This window comes from Mastigoproctus giganteus, chromosome 6 (assembly GCF_048544385.1).
Source record: "Mastigoproctus giganteus isolate SK-2022 chromosome 6, ASM4854438v1, whole genome shotgun sequence".
In the NCBI taxonomy this organism is placed as follows: domain Eukaryota; kingdom Metazoa; phylum Arthropoda; class Arachnida; order Uropygi; family Thelyphonidae; genus Mastigoproctus; species Mastigoproctus giganteus.
The window spans coordinates 32,106,699-32,120,325 of NC_143580.1; the positions used below are offsets into that span (position 1 = coordinate 32,106,699).

General features: G+C 36.9%; 1 protein-coding gene across 1 annotated transcript in view; it reads right to left on the reverse strand.

The window, feature by feature from the left end:
• LOC150084133 (eukaryotic peptide chain release factor GTP-binding subunit ERF3A-like) overlaps positions 1-12,670 on the reverse strand; it is a 212,304-nt gene extending 199,634 nt beyond the window's left edge. Inside the window, exon 1 of the mRNA XM_090375053.1 lies at positions 12,297-12,670. Within this exon, the coding sequence (XP_090231179.1) occupies positions 12,297-12,516 (220 nt within the window). The 5' untranslated portion in view covers positions 12,517-12,670. The remainder of the gene's footprint in view (positions 1-12,296) is intronic.
• Between the last annotated feature and the right edge of the window lie 957 nt (positions 12,671-13,627).

Sequence of the window (13,627 nt, forward strand, 5' to 3'; positions counted from 1 at the left end):
AGCAAAATTGGTAAGTTTTATGCTATATACATTTAATGATGAGTTTGTCTTCTTGTCTCACAAGGCTTAAAACATACTTACACCAATGTTTCCCTTGTTTTTCTCCCTTAAGGTGCAGTCATGCCTCAGCAATGCTGGCATTAAAGCGTTGGGACTGGCCCAGCAACAGTCCACATCTGAATCCTATTAAAAATTGCTGGTACATAATGTCGTCTAAAATTGCTCAGTAGCCAACAAGTAAGATTCAGCTGCAGGAGAGCATTATAAGCGTGTGGTACCATGAAATTGGGCAACCGTATATCCAGAAGTTGTTTAACTCTATGCCAGATCATTGCAAGGCTGTAATTACAGCTCAAGGAGGAACAAAATATTGAGGACTTATTTTGCTGATTTACAGTACATAATACTATTACATTAACTTGTCATTTCAGTTTGTACACATAAATGCAATAAAATGTATGTTTCGTTGTTATGATTGCCATTTGCATTATTTCTCATATTAGCATTAGTTGAGGCATATGATGCAAGAAAGCAAGCTTATACAAGATTAGCCAAAAAAAAAAAATATATTCCCATTTCACCCAACCAGTCACTCCAAATGTTTGTCTAGTTAGCCTTAAATTTATTTAAGCTATCAACTTCCACAACAATAGATTGAAGTCTCTTCCAGCAATCAACTACCCACTGGCCAAGGGCAAACTTCCGCATATCTATTCTACAACTGTCTTTCCTCAATTTGAATCTATGCTCCCTCAGGTTCTTAGTCTGAGCAAGCAGAAGTATCCCGTCACATTGAGCCTGCTCAAACCATTCAAGGCCTTATACACCTCAATCAGATCACCTTGCAGGTGCCTAGTCTCCAGATGCTACAACTTTCAGCACTTAAAAATTTCTTCATAAACACACCTCTTTGTTCTTCTCGCCAATCTTGTTGCTCTTTCTGTACTTGTTCTAGCAACTCTACATCCTTCCTAAAATGAGGCCTCCAAACCTGTATAGAGTACTCAAGGTGTGGCCTGACCACTGCCTTATAGAAAGGGATAATCACCTCCTTGTCTCTGCTAGCAAAATTCCTATATATCATTGACAAATCCCCATGACCTGCTCTCGCAGCCCATCTGCACTGCTCAGAGAACTTCATATCTGACTGCAGGTCTTTTTCATTCTCCACCTCCTGAGCGTAGTACCACAGGGTTGATACATTTCTCTTGGGTTACCACTACCCATATGCAGTACTTTGCATTTGCCAATGTTAAACTTCAGTTGCCACTTCTCAGGCCATCTGCCTAACTTTTCTAGATCCTGTTGCAGTAGCATAGTGTCTTCAGTGTCCTTGAAGGTATATCAGGCTTAATGTCCTTGGACATTAAGCCTGATATACCTTCATCGATATCATTGATAAATACACAAAACAACGACGGGCCCAGCACCGAAAAATGAGGGACCCCGCTAATAACATTAGCCCACGTAGAACAGTGTCCATTTATTACCACTCTCTGCCATCTCCCACTCAACCATCCCTTTATCCATTGCAGTAACTTGCCCTCAATGCCATACCACTCCAATTTGTACAGCAGTCTTCCATGTGCAACAGTATCAAAAGCTTTCTTGAAATCCAAGTATACGATATCAAAATTATTTTTAGCATCCAGTTCCTTTGTGACCACATCGTAGTATCCCATCAAATTGGTCAGACAAGACCTTCCCTTAACAAACTCATGCTGTCTGAACTATTGCTTGTTTGTTTATTTGTTTGTTGTTGGGTTTTATTGGCGCATTAGCAACCAAGTACCCGAGTGATGTCATCATTGCATCACTCGGGTACCTAACCGCCCACCGAAGAAGGGCCAAATAGTCCTGAAACGGTGCTGTCTGGGGGGTGGTATCCATCTGAGAATAAGTAACATTAGTCTTCTCCTCAGGTGAAGCGTTACTTATTCGAAGTAGTGCAATATCATGGCAACTCGTTGTGAAGGTATTCACAATATGAGATATAACTTAAAACGATGCCGCTTCGCTAATATTCTGTTCATTCAGATTTGGCTATGTATTATTGATGCTTTTGCACTATACTTATACATAATCTGGTTGGTAGCTTAATAATTGATGCTATTCTGGCTGTCAGAATGCCACTAAGGAAATTTCTAAGAAAAAGGGTAGGAGGGTTCATTTTAGTAAACTAGTATCAATATAATTTCCTCAGATTTGGAGAGGTACTATGGAATAAATTACTCACGATCCTTTATTTTAAATTTTGGTTTAAGGTAAACAAAACAAATATTTCTCACCCTATAGCTGCCATTACTACTATAGAAATTTAAGTACTCTTTGTTTTATGCTTATTATATAAAATGGTTCTTGTTTCAAATAGTTCTTGACTCAAATAGTTCTTTTATATAATGTACAGGTCATCGAGTAAAATATAATATGTGAAAGTTCGAGTTTTCTCACTTAAAACTATTGTTAAAATGAAAATGGAAGTGAATAATTATAATGTATTTCACTGTTGGCAGAAGTAATAAAAGTTGTTTTTTGTAAATAACAGAAATAAAAAAAAACTTTAAAACTTTTCATTAAAAAATATATTTAATAAGTATTACAATTCATTAGTAAAAACTAATGGATTGCAACATAACTTATTAAAAGGTGTGAAATTGGTATGCAACTAGAAGAATTAAAAAAGAAAAAAAAAAGCAATTGGAATTTGTCTGACCAGGCACAACTGTAATTGTAATAATTAGTAGCACCACTGCTGCTGGGTTCAAATTGCAAAGCCAACCCATTAATATCTCTACTCTGCAAAACATTGCCCACAACAGAAACAAGACCCCCCCCCCCCACAACTCAAGCTTCATCATCATTCACCCACAGGCCTTATGTTTCAGTGAACAACTGCCAGAAAAAAAACAGCCACCCCTGTTTTCCGCCTAAACAAAGAACAAGTTTTTCTCAAACCACCACATGACACAAACCTCAACTGAATACTCAGAAATGAAGCAAGCCATTAAGAACTTTATTTTTCTTCTTTTTATCTAGAGGAAGGCCCAAAACAGTGGGCTGTTAATTCTTTCCAAATTTATACAGCTTTAACCTGTTATTCAAATTCGAAATTTCTCACATATAATTCTGAACTCCTAAGAGAAATGAAATCAGCTGTTTCCAATAAATTTTATTCTCTACCCAGTGAAGTATTATCTTTCAAATAATTATAATTGCACGTTGACATGGCCTTCGAGGCACACATTATCTGTTAGCATTTCTTTTAACCACATATACCGTATTTCCCCATGTATAAGACGCACCTTAATTTTGGGGCCCGAAATTTGAAAAAAAAAATGTATTACATAAAGTTACTGAACTCAAGTTTTATTCATCATAAAATTCATACAACTCATCACTGTCAAAACTCCCATCCATTAGTTTGTCCTCGTCTGTGTCTGATGACGAATCACTGTCTTCATATATTGCCTCATCCTCAGTTCCATCTATGGCATTTGAAATGCCACACTTCTTAAATGACTTGACAACGATCTCAATCTTGATATTATCCCAGGATCTTTTCACCCAGGTACAAACTTCTCCTATAGTTGGTTTCTTCACTCTTCCTGCTGGTGTCAAATTGTCCCCAGAAGCCTTCGTCCATTGGTTCCATTCGTCTCTCATGGCAGCTTTGAAGGATTTGTTAATGCTGACATCAAGTGGTTGGAGCTGGGATGTCAAGCCTCCAGGTATGACAGCAAGTTTTGTTTTTTGCTCTGCAGCAATTTTCTTTGTATTTTTTGTTATGTATGCCCTGAACTGATCAAACACCAATAGGGCAGGTTTGTATAAGAGCCCACCTGGTCTCCTGCTCCAAACTTCCTCAAACCAGACCTTCATCCCATCCAACCCTTGTCATGAACATGGACAATCACTCCTCGAGGAATATCTTCTTTTGGCATTGTTTTGCGTTTGAAAATCAGCATAGGAGGCAGCTTGGTTCTGTAGGCACAACAAGCTAGAACAACTGTATAATGGCTCTTTTCGTGTCCACTTGTCTTCACAGTTACAGTTTTCACCCCCTTCTTATCAACAGTTCTGTTACTTGGGACATCAAATTGAAGGGGGACTTTGTCCATATTTGCAATCTGTCCCAACTCAAACTGATGTCTCTTCCGACATTGAATGACAAAACGATGAAATTCAAGGACCTTCTGCTCATAGCTTTCAGGCATCTTTTGGGCAAGTCTGGTGCATGTACGCATGCTTAGTCCATTCCGTTTCATGAACCTGAAGCACCAATTGTGTCCTCCTTTAAAATCAGTAATTTCTTTTTCATCAGCAATTCTTCTTGCCTCATGCTGAGCCATCTTTGCGGACACAGGAATTCCAATTACCCTTTGCTCCTCAATCCATATCTTAAATTCCCTCTTTAAATCAGGCCATTTTGCTGACTTGCCTCTAATGGCCTTCTTCTGCTGTGGCGTTTTCAGTAGGGTTTCTTCTTCCCGTAGCCATTCTCGGATTGTTTTCTCAGTTGGAGGAGGATCGACCTTACATTCAGCAGCACGATTTCCATTCACTTTTGCAAACTGGATCACTTTTAACTTGAATTCAGCACTGTACGAAAATCTTTTTGAGCCATTTCTGGGCAGAATGTGGCAAAACGTAATCTAATATAACAGTAACAAGTGCAAAACTATGAGCGCAAAGACAACAAGCGCGAAAAATGCAAGTAAAAAAAATCTACACCCACTATATAAGACGCACCCAGTTTTTAGACCCCAAATTTTTCGAAAAAAGGTGCGTCTTATACATGGGGAAATACGGTAAATCACATAGTAAACTTCATAACATAAAATTAAACTTCTTCCTGTTAAAGCAAAGTTCTTACCAAATACTATTACACGTTACATAAAATTAAAAATCTGGAAATGAACTGAAAATTCAAACTACTTTAATTTTAAAGGAACAAAAAGTTGGTATGGAATAAACTTTGGTTCTGGAATGCAGTAACTAATGAACAGTGAACTTTGATTCATTTCTATGTATTTCAACATCAGTATTAAAAAAGTAATAAAAGTAATACAATCTAAAATCCAAGGGATGGTAAGTTCTTGCTCTTCTCCTTCTCACCACCTGTTGCCCATGTCCACAGTGGATCATATAAACAACTAAAACCATCTTCTAACTCCAAGTGATTCTGATAAGCATTCAGATTTTGCTCTTCACTTCCTGGCTACAATGGAGGGACAATACAGAATAATTAATCTGGTGACATCCATTAACTTTTTTTTTTTTTTTTTATGAGAACCCCAAACACGAAAGGTATCAAAACCTATAGTACTTAGTACCGTGCATGGGTTGAAGGAGAAGTATGGGGAGAGGGGGGGGGGGATGCCAAAAACTTTGCTCTAGAGACTAAACATGGGTGCACTAAACATTGCTCTAGAGACTAAACTTACCAGGTGCACTTCCAAAAATGAATGGTAATGTAAACACGCAGAATTTTCAGAATGGGAAACATGCAACGTCACAACATCACAAATTGCAGCATCTGAAAGGTGATCTGAATGAGGTGTATAATGCCTTGAATGGTTCGAGTACACTCAATGCTGATGGGATTCTTCCGCTTGCTCAGATTATGAACCTGAGGGGCATAAATTCAAATTGAGAAAAGACAGTTGTAGAAATAGATGTGCAGAAATTTGCCTTTAGCCAGCAGGTAGTTGATTGCTGGAACAAACTTCCATCTGGCACTGTGGAATTTGATAACTTAACTAAATTCAAGGAAGAACTGGACAAACTTTTGGAGAGAATGGATGAGCGAAATAAATGGGAAGGAAGTGCCTTTTTTTTTTTTTTTTTTTTTGGCTGATGCTGAATAAGCTTGCTTTCTTGCATTATGCTAATCACAAGTACAAGGTGTCAATGAAATTCCACTGCATTCTCCACCATTACTGTGTGATGTGATTTCACTGCTATATTCATTATAGAAGACATTCAACCACATGGTTCCATAATGTGTAATCAATGGAAAACAACACAATGAACACAAAACCTAGCATATTATTCCCGCACTTCATGCTAGAGACCATTTGTACATAGTGGTTTCATGTAAAATAGAGCACCACTGCATACTGCTCAACCAGTTACTGGCTAATTTGTGATGGTTCCAAAAAGCCACTATATGTTCCCAACTGCTTAGTTATTTTGCACACACCACCACCACAGGCCATGCAATATTTGGTTGTTAGGGTATCAGAAAGACAGTGAAATGTTGGCAGTGCAAAAAATAATAATATTATAACAAAGTACACTAGTAACATTCCAAAGAATATTATACATTGCAACAATTCATTGGTGACAAGGCAAATATTCCAAATTTTTCAACTACCTCATGCTAACTGGACTTTTTAATCATTTCTGATTTTATGAGAAAGTTTCTCATTTCCTAATATTATAAATGAATAGGTGCATTATATACATCGCATTATACACGCCATCAAAACCCTCATAACAACAACAGTTTGACAAACATTAACATCTGCACTGCTTCTATTGGAATGAGCAGTAGCCTGGAAAGTGAGGTGCTGGAGATTTTAAGGACTGCTGGGAGTCATCATGGAACAAGTAAATACAAGGACTGTGTTAGAGTAATTATGAGTAAGAATAGGTGCATTTTTTACTTGCATTTACACCAATCCTAGGAGTATAGTAAATAAATTTGATGAATTTGAGGTGCTGGTCAAGGCATCAAAGGCAGATACAGTTGGGATATCAGAGACATGGTGTCACACAGATATAAGAAATGAAGAATTGGAATTTGGGGAGTACAATGTGTACAGAAAGAATAGACAGGACAGAAGGAGAGGAGGGGTCATGCTGTTAGTAAAGAAACAAAATCTAAGGAAGTGCATCTAGTTGACATGAATGGACAGTGCAGTGTGACATAAGCACTGAGAAAGGGAAAATGAGAGTAGGTGTGTGTTATAGGCTAATGAATCTGATGAGTATAATGAGCATTTGTGCAGAGAAATAGTGGGCCAGCAAATCAGAATGTCTTATAATGGGGGATTTTAGCTTTCCAGATATTGACTGGAAATTGTGGGTTAGTCACTCACACACTAGGAAGACTTTTTGTGGATTTATTGAATGATGTTTTCTACAGCAACATGTTTGAAAGGCAACCAGAGAGAGTAATACTCTTGATCTGATCATCAGCAGTGATTCTTCGTGCATTAAAAATCTGCAAATAAATGAGCCACTAGGTGGAAGTGATCACAGTGTACTGATGAGATTTACTTAAAAATGAAACTACCATCAGGGGTAAGGGGAAGAGTTTTTGCTTTCGTAAAGGTGACTACAATGGTCTCAGTTTTTAAATTCTATACAATGGGACCAACTGTTGGTGTTGCCAACAGCAAATTCTAAATGGGATACATCCAAGGAATTAATCTTCGAAGCTACTAGGCTTTCCATACCAACTAAGAAATACTGTTCGGGCCTAAATGGATGTCAGATGAACTGATCAGAGTCGTGGCAGAGAAGAAAAATGCATGGAATGCATATAAATTATCAGGAGACAGCCTATGGTAGATATAAGGTAGTCTGTAATCAAGTTAAAAAGGAGGTTAGACAGGAAAAGGCAGATTACAAGAAACCTTCGGCAAAGGATACAAAGAAAAACAGTAAAAACTTCTTTACTTATGTGAACTCTAGAAGGGGATGAATCAGATGTGTCCACTTGATATCGATGGCTCGATTGTTGATGATCCTGCTGAGGTAACTGACAAAGTGAATGAACATTTTGCACATACATTCACAACACATGAATTATTAAGGGAGGAGAATGCCAGAAGTTTATCGAACTGTAACACGGAGCTAAAGGATTTTGTAATAACTGAGAGCGAAGTGAAGGAGTAATTGTTGAAGTCAAACATAAGGAAGGCACCTGGGGTGGGTGGAATCTATCCAGTTATATTAAAGGAGGCAGCAAAAGGAATAAGCAGGCCCTTAGCCATGATTATGAGGGCATCCTTGGCCTTACGGGAGGTCCCCAACAGACAGCAGATGTGGAAATGTATCCCCAATTCACAAAGGAGGATTGAAAGGTGACACGAGTAATTACAGGCCTGTTAGTTTAACTTCTGTTCCCGGGAAAATAATGGAGTCACTGGTTAAAGAAGCACTGCTGAATCATCTAGACAAGGCTGCAGTTATAGTTCGGACACAGGATGGGTTTGTTAAGGGGAAGTGCTGTCTTACCCTTAAAAAGTAAGGACAGTATGCTCCTGCAACAGGATTTAGAAAAGTTGAGAGGATGGGCTGAGAGGTGGCAACTGAAGTTTAACATTGACAAATGCAAAGTAATTCATTTGTCAATGTAACATACCAGAGTAACATACCAACTGTGTGATACTACACTCAGGGTAGTGGAGAATGAAAAAGACCTGGGAGTAATTGTTGAAGAGGTCTTGGGTTGAAGGTGTCATGAGGTCTTGTCAATGATAAATAGGAATTTTGCTAGCTAGCAGGGATAAGAAGGTGTTTATCCCCTTGTATAAGGCAATGGTCAGGCCGCGCCTTGATTACTGAAAAAGATTCCTGCTGTTCAAACAGGACCAGAATTAAAATTTTTTGAGTGCAGATTCATTGTAGGATGCTAGCAGTATACAGCAATTCACATATTTCCAAAACACCCATAGTGAGCTAATATAGTTTGGGAAAGATGTAGAGCTGCTATAATGAGTAAGAAAAGGGTAATGCGATTAGTGAGTGGAACAAAGGGTTGCTATTACCAAGAAAGACAAGTTCTGCAAATTGCAGAGTCTGGAGATGAGGCACCAGCGAGGCGATCTGATTGAGGTGTACAAGGCCTTGAATGGTTTGAGAAAGCTTGACGCTGATGGGATTCTTCTTCTTGCTCAGATTCCTCATCTGAGGGGGCATAAATTCAAATTGAGGTAAGACAGTTGCAGAATAGATGTGCGGAAATTTTCCTTTAGCCAGCAGGTGGTTGATTGCTGGAACAAACTTCCATCTGTTGTTGTGGAAGTTGACAGCTTAAATAAATTCAAGGCAAACTAGACAAACGTTTGGAGTGAATGGACAGGTGAAATGGGAAGGATTTTTTTTTTTTTTTTTTTTGGCTGATGCTATATAAGCTTGCTTTCTTGAATCATATGCCTCTACTAATGCTAATCGGAATGAATATCGTTTGCAATTTGAATAAACCTCTTGCACAGCTATGCACTATTACTATACAATTTACAAGATAATTTTACCCAGGTGGCCCTTTATGGAACTTTTTTTTTTTTTTTTCCATACATTCCTTTTCACAATGCCTGGCTAATGTCTTCTATATTTCAGCTTTGTGCAGTTAGCTGTTTTGGGCTAAAATGCAATTAAGCATACAATGGATGACTAAACGTGAAACTATAGTAGAGCATCGAAAATCCAAAAGTCAATAATTCAAAACATCAATAATCGGAATGAGCCAGCATTTATTTATTTTTTTTTATGCTGGTGCCATAAAAAATTACAGTAAGCAGTGGTTATTGTGATCATATTTGCAAATTCATTTATGATTCTATTAAACAGCAATTCTACTAAGTGAAAAATCAGATGAATATTATCCACAGGCTATAAAAAAAAAAAAAATATTAAGCACAAATTTACACTTTTATTAGCTTACCAATTAACAAAATTAAATGATACGTGAAAATCTATAAATGATCAACAAATTGAATGCTATTAGACTCAATTACTCTTGCTGAAAAGAGTGAGAGATCTGGCAACAAAGAAACGGAGTTCAAAAAAGGTGCAGCAAAAAATAAGTAATTATTTTCGTTTTAAAGTAGCCCATACACATGTTATTGTGGATGAAAGTTCCATTTGTTTTGTTACCTCTGAATAAAAATACGTAAGTACAACTTAGTGTTTTTAATTCTAAAATTACTGAACCTTTTTTTTTGTAGTCTCCAGAACAGTATTTTTGATAAGTTCGAAAATTCGAACAAATCAGAAGTCTGAACTATCCCCGGTCCCAATTAGTTTGGATTATCGGCACTCTACTGTACGTGGTTTTCTGTTTGTGTCATCAAGAAGCGGGGGGGGGGGGGCCTTACTCTACATCACATCACATATATTCAGTATATTGTTCATGGTTTGCAATGGTGTATCAGTGAATTTGATAGCTTCAGAATACAAATGTTTTTAGTGTGAATGTTTGATGAAATGAAAGAAAGCAGGCATGCAAGGACTGATGAGACGATTTTTTTTTTTTTTTGTTTGTTTTTAAGTTGTTTCTTGATGATTTGATATTTTTCCCGGTAACTGTATGAGTTATTAGTATTAGGTTCTCTTTATATTAACAGCATTGACGTTGGGGCAGCAGCCCCGACAAAAGCAGGGGGTGTGAGAGCGGTAACCCCTAGAACAAAAAAAAAGAAAAAAGCATTTCTGTTGATGTGCATGACCAATTCTCATTGTTAATTAATGCTCGTGAAATCTTCTAGTAATGTACAGGCAAAAAAGATAAAAAAAAAAAGCATTTCTGTTGATGTGCATGACAAATTCATTGTAGCACTTGTGAAATTGTCTAGTAATGTACGAGCACAAAAGTGGGGGTCTATGGTAGCCCCCAGAACAAAAAAAATGGTGATCGCATTTCAGGTGACAAAATGGCCACATTATGTACTAGCCATCAATTTTCTATAATTATAGCTTGCTTCAATGTACAGTATCACTGTTTGTTGAATGCCATAGAAAGATCAGCCCGGAGAAGAAGAAACATGATAGGCCTTACCGAACAACAGAAGAAAGCTTAAGTGTAAAATTCACATATATGAAGAGAAAGAAAAAAAAAAAAAAAAAAACAGGGTTAAAATACCTGGCCATCCATTTTCTCTGATTACAACTTGCTTCTTGCTTCATGTGGCTTGTTTTTGCCAATCACTCTTGGCACTGCTACTCCTTGCCTTCGCCTAAGTCACGTAGTCACGTTTAGTTGTCTATTGTATGTTGAACTGCATTTTTACCAGTTTTTGTCTATCTACCTTAAAGCAATACAGTTTAATTATAACCCCCCTACATAACGTATTACTATTCTATTTTAAATTCTTTTGCAAAAGTGAAAAATAAACATTGTGAAACTCAATGACTAAAGCATCAGTTAATCTAGGATCAAAGCAAACTGATTTAATCACCCTATTCCTCTGTTCATTACTAAATTAACATAAGCTTAAATGTTTCTACTGTAGTAATTCACTTATATTCAAAATAATATATGACCAGACTGTAGCAAAAAAGTTACACTTGATCCTAATATTAAATTCAGCTAACAGTGACTAGCATACAAGTAGCTACACACCTAGGAACAAGGTCACAAATGCTTCATAACATGGAAAGTTGGTGAGGTAGTATATTTAAGCAGCAATAGATAACCAAGCACACGTCTGAAGGGAGATATCATCAGGGAGATATTACTAGGTCATATTACTCATTTTCTATCCAGGAACACAAGTACCCTATACAGATGCTGCTTTACCATGCTAAATAAACTTTTTTTATTATTTTTTTCCCCTCTTACCATCTGGCCAAGACATTTACAGTTTGCACAAAAATTAATATAATTTGAATGAATATATATATATATTTTTTTTTTTTACCAATTACCAATTTTAAACTTATTTTCGGTGGCTAATCCATGCCTTCCCCCTCAGAAGATGGCACTATAAATTACTGCCAAGGGACTAAATATAAAATTTAATTGTCTGCATTTGTTGTCCATGTCAATGGTCACTGACATGGAGATGGCCATTTGCACCTAGTCTCAGAAAGTTTATATTACTCGAAACTAAAATTTCTTATGTTTAAAGATAAACTGGTCAACTTAATTTTAAAACAAATGGTATATGTACTTGTCTGTGTGGGCAGAAATGGATAGCATATAACATTTGAAACGTTGCAACACATTTACCTACCTTCATATATGGATACTACATAAATGACACATTTGTGTTCGAGTTTTAAAGGTAAAAAAACAAGCAACACATTAATAACCATATCCCACTCTCATATGAAATTATATTCAATGTTAAGAGGCACGAATAATTTCCAACTACTTTAATATATAAATCTGGATGTATTTAGGTACAGGCTACAATACAATTCACCAATAAAAATGCATAGTTAAGTTTCGAATACCATGGTGGGACAAAAACAAAACATGAGAACTCCAAAGCCAATTTAACACTTTTTGACAATATGAATAGTTGAGAACAATATAAAAGAATCAAGTATTAGAAGAGTACCTTGATCAGCATCTTCGGTGGTTTCTTCATCCCCCTGTCCTTCCATTTGTGCCTTAGCAGCTGCTAAGGTAGCAAAAGAAGGCACAAATGGCGGAGCATTTATATTCAAAGAAGAAAATGGTTTTGAGAAATTATCGTCGCTTTTATCACTTCCTGTGTTCTCATCAGTATACTGTTCCCATGACTCCGGTGCTGCTTCCGTGTTCTTAGAGGAATCCATTTATCAAATAATTACTAATAACAACGGAGCTTTGATGTATATTTCGAACACTCCAACCCAACCAGGCCTTAAACCAACAAACCCATTCAGAGTGGTTACAGAAAAGCGAGACAGGATCCGCGTGTCCGAGGCACAGAGTCGCACATGCGCATTCTTTAATCGTCAAGAGTTAAAGACACCAATCAAATAAGAAACTAATTTTATTAGGATAAAATTTAAAAGTAAAAAAACTTGAATGGAAGTTAGGATTTGAGTAATAAAATATAATTTGAGAAGTTAAAAATTGCAAAACAAGTTAAAGATAAAAATTCTTCCTATTTAAAGTTATAGCGCCATCTAAATTACTAGAGTATAGAGAGAGATACAGCCCAAATTTGTAAAAGATTGGCGCTGTTCAGGTTGTGAATATAAAAAATAAATTTATCTTTATTCTCTAGATAGCTGTGGCCAATACTTTTTTCATTTTCATTGTGACTGTTCACATAATGAAATATTAAGAGACCTTATTATTATTATTATTATTATTATTATTATTATTATTATTATTAGCCATATGGTGCAAGAAAGCCTGAGGCTTATGCTGCACCAGCTAAAAAAAATTCCCGAGTTACCCTGTGTGAGAGAGAGAGTCAGAAATAGAAGGGAATCACCAAGAAAGAGAAGAATGATGATATCCAGCTCAGGACCCTGGGTGTGCCAAGCCCATACTCACCAGATATGAGCCCCTGGGGTTAACTTAGTCTCTTAACATTTCAGTAGCTGGATTTTTAGAACCACCAAACAGTGCATCGCATTTTTTTTTTTTTTTTTTTTTTTTTTTTTGTGTAAAGGTATCACCTCAACCCAGTAAATTCCCTACTTAACGCTGAGCGTGATAAACATTGAACCCTTCGTAGCTGAGTTAGTCGGTCTCGGGAGAGGACAGCAAAATTTTTTTCTCCAGGAAACTAGAGTGTTTGGACCAAAAACACAGGCAAACCAATCACAGAATGCGTGATTTATGCATAAAATACACATGATTGTTCTTGCGTAACCCTCATACGACTGTTTTTTTGTTTCTTTTTTAACACTGGACCACGGCCAGTGTTAAAAAAAAGCGAGGCCCAGTATT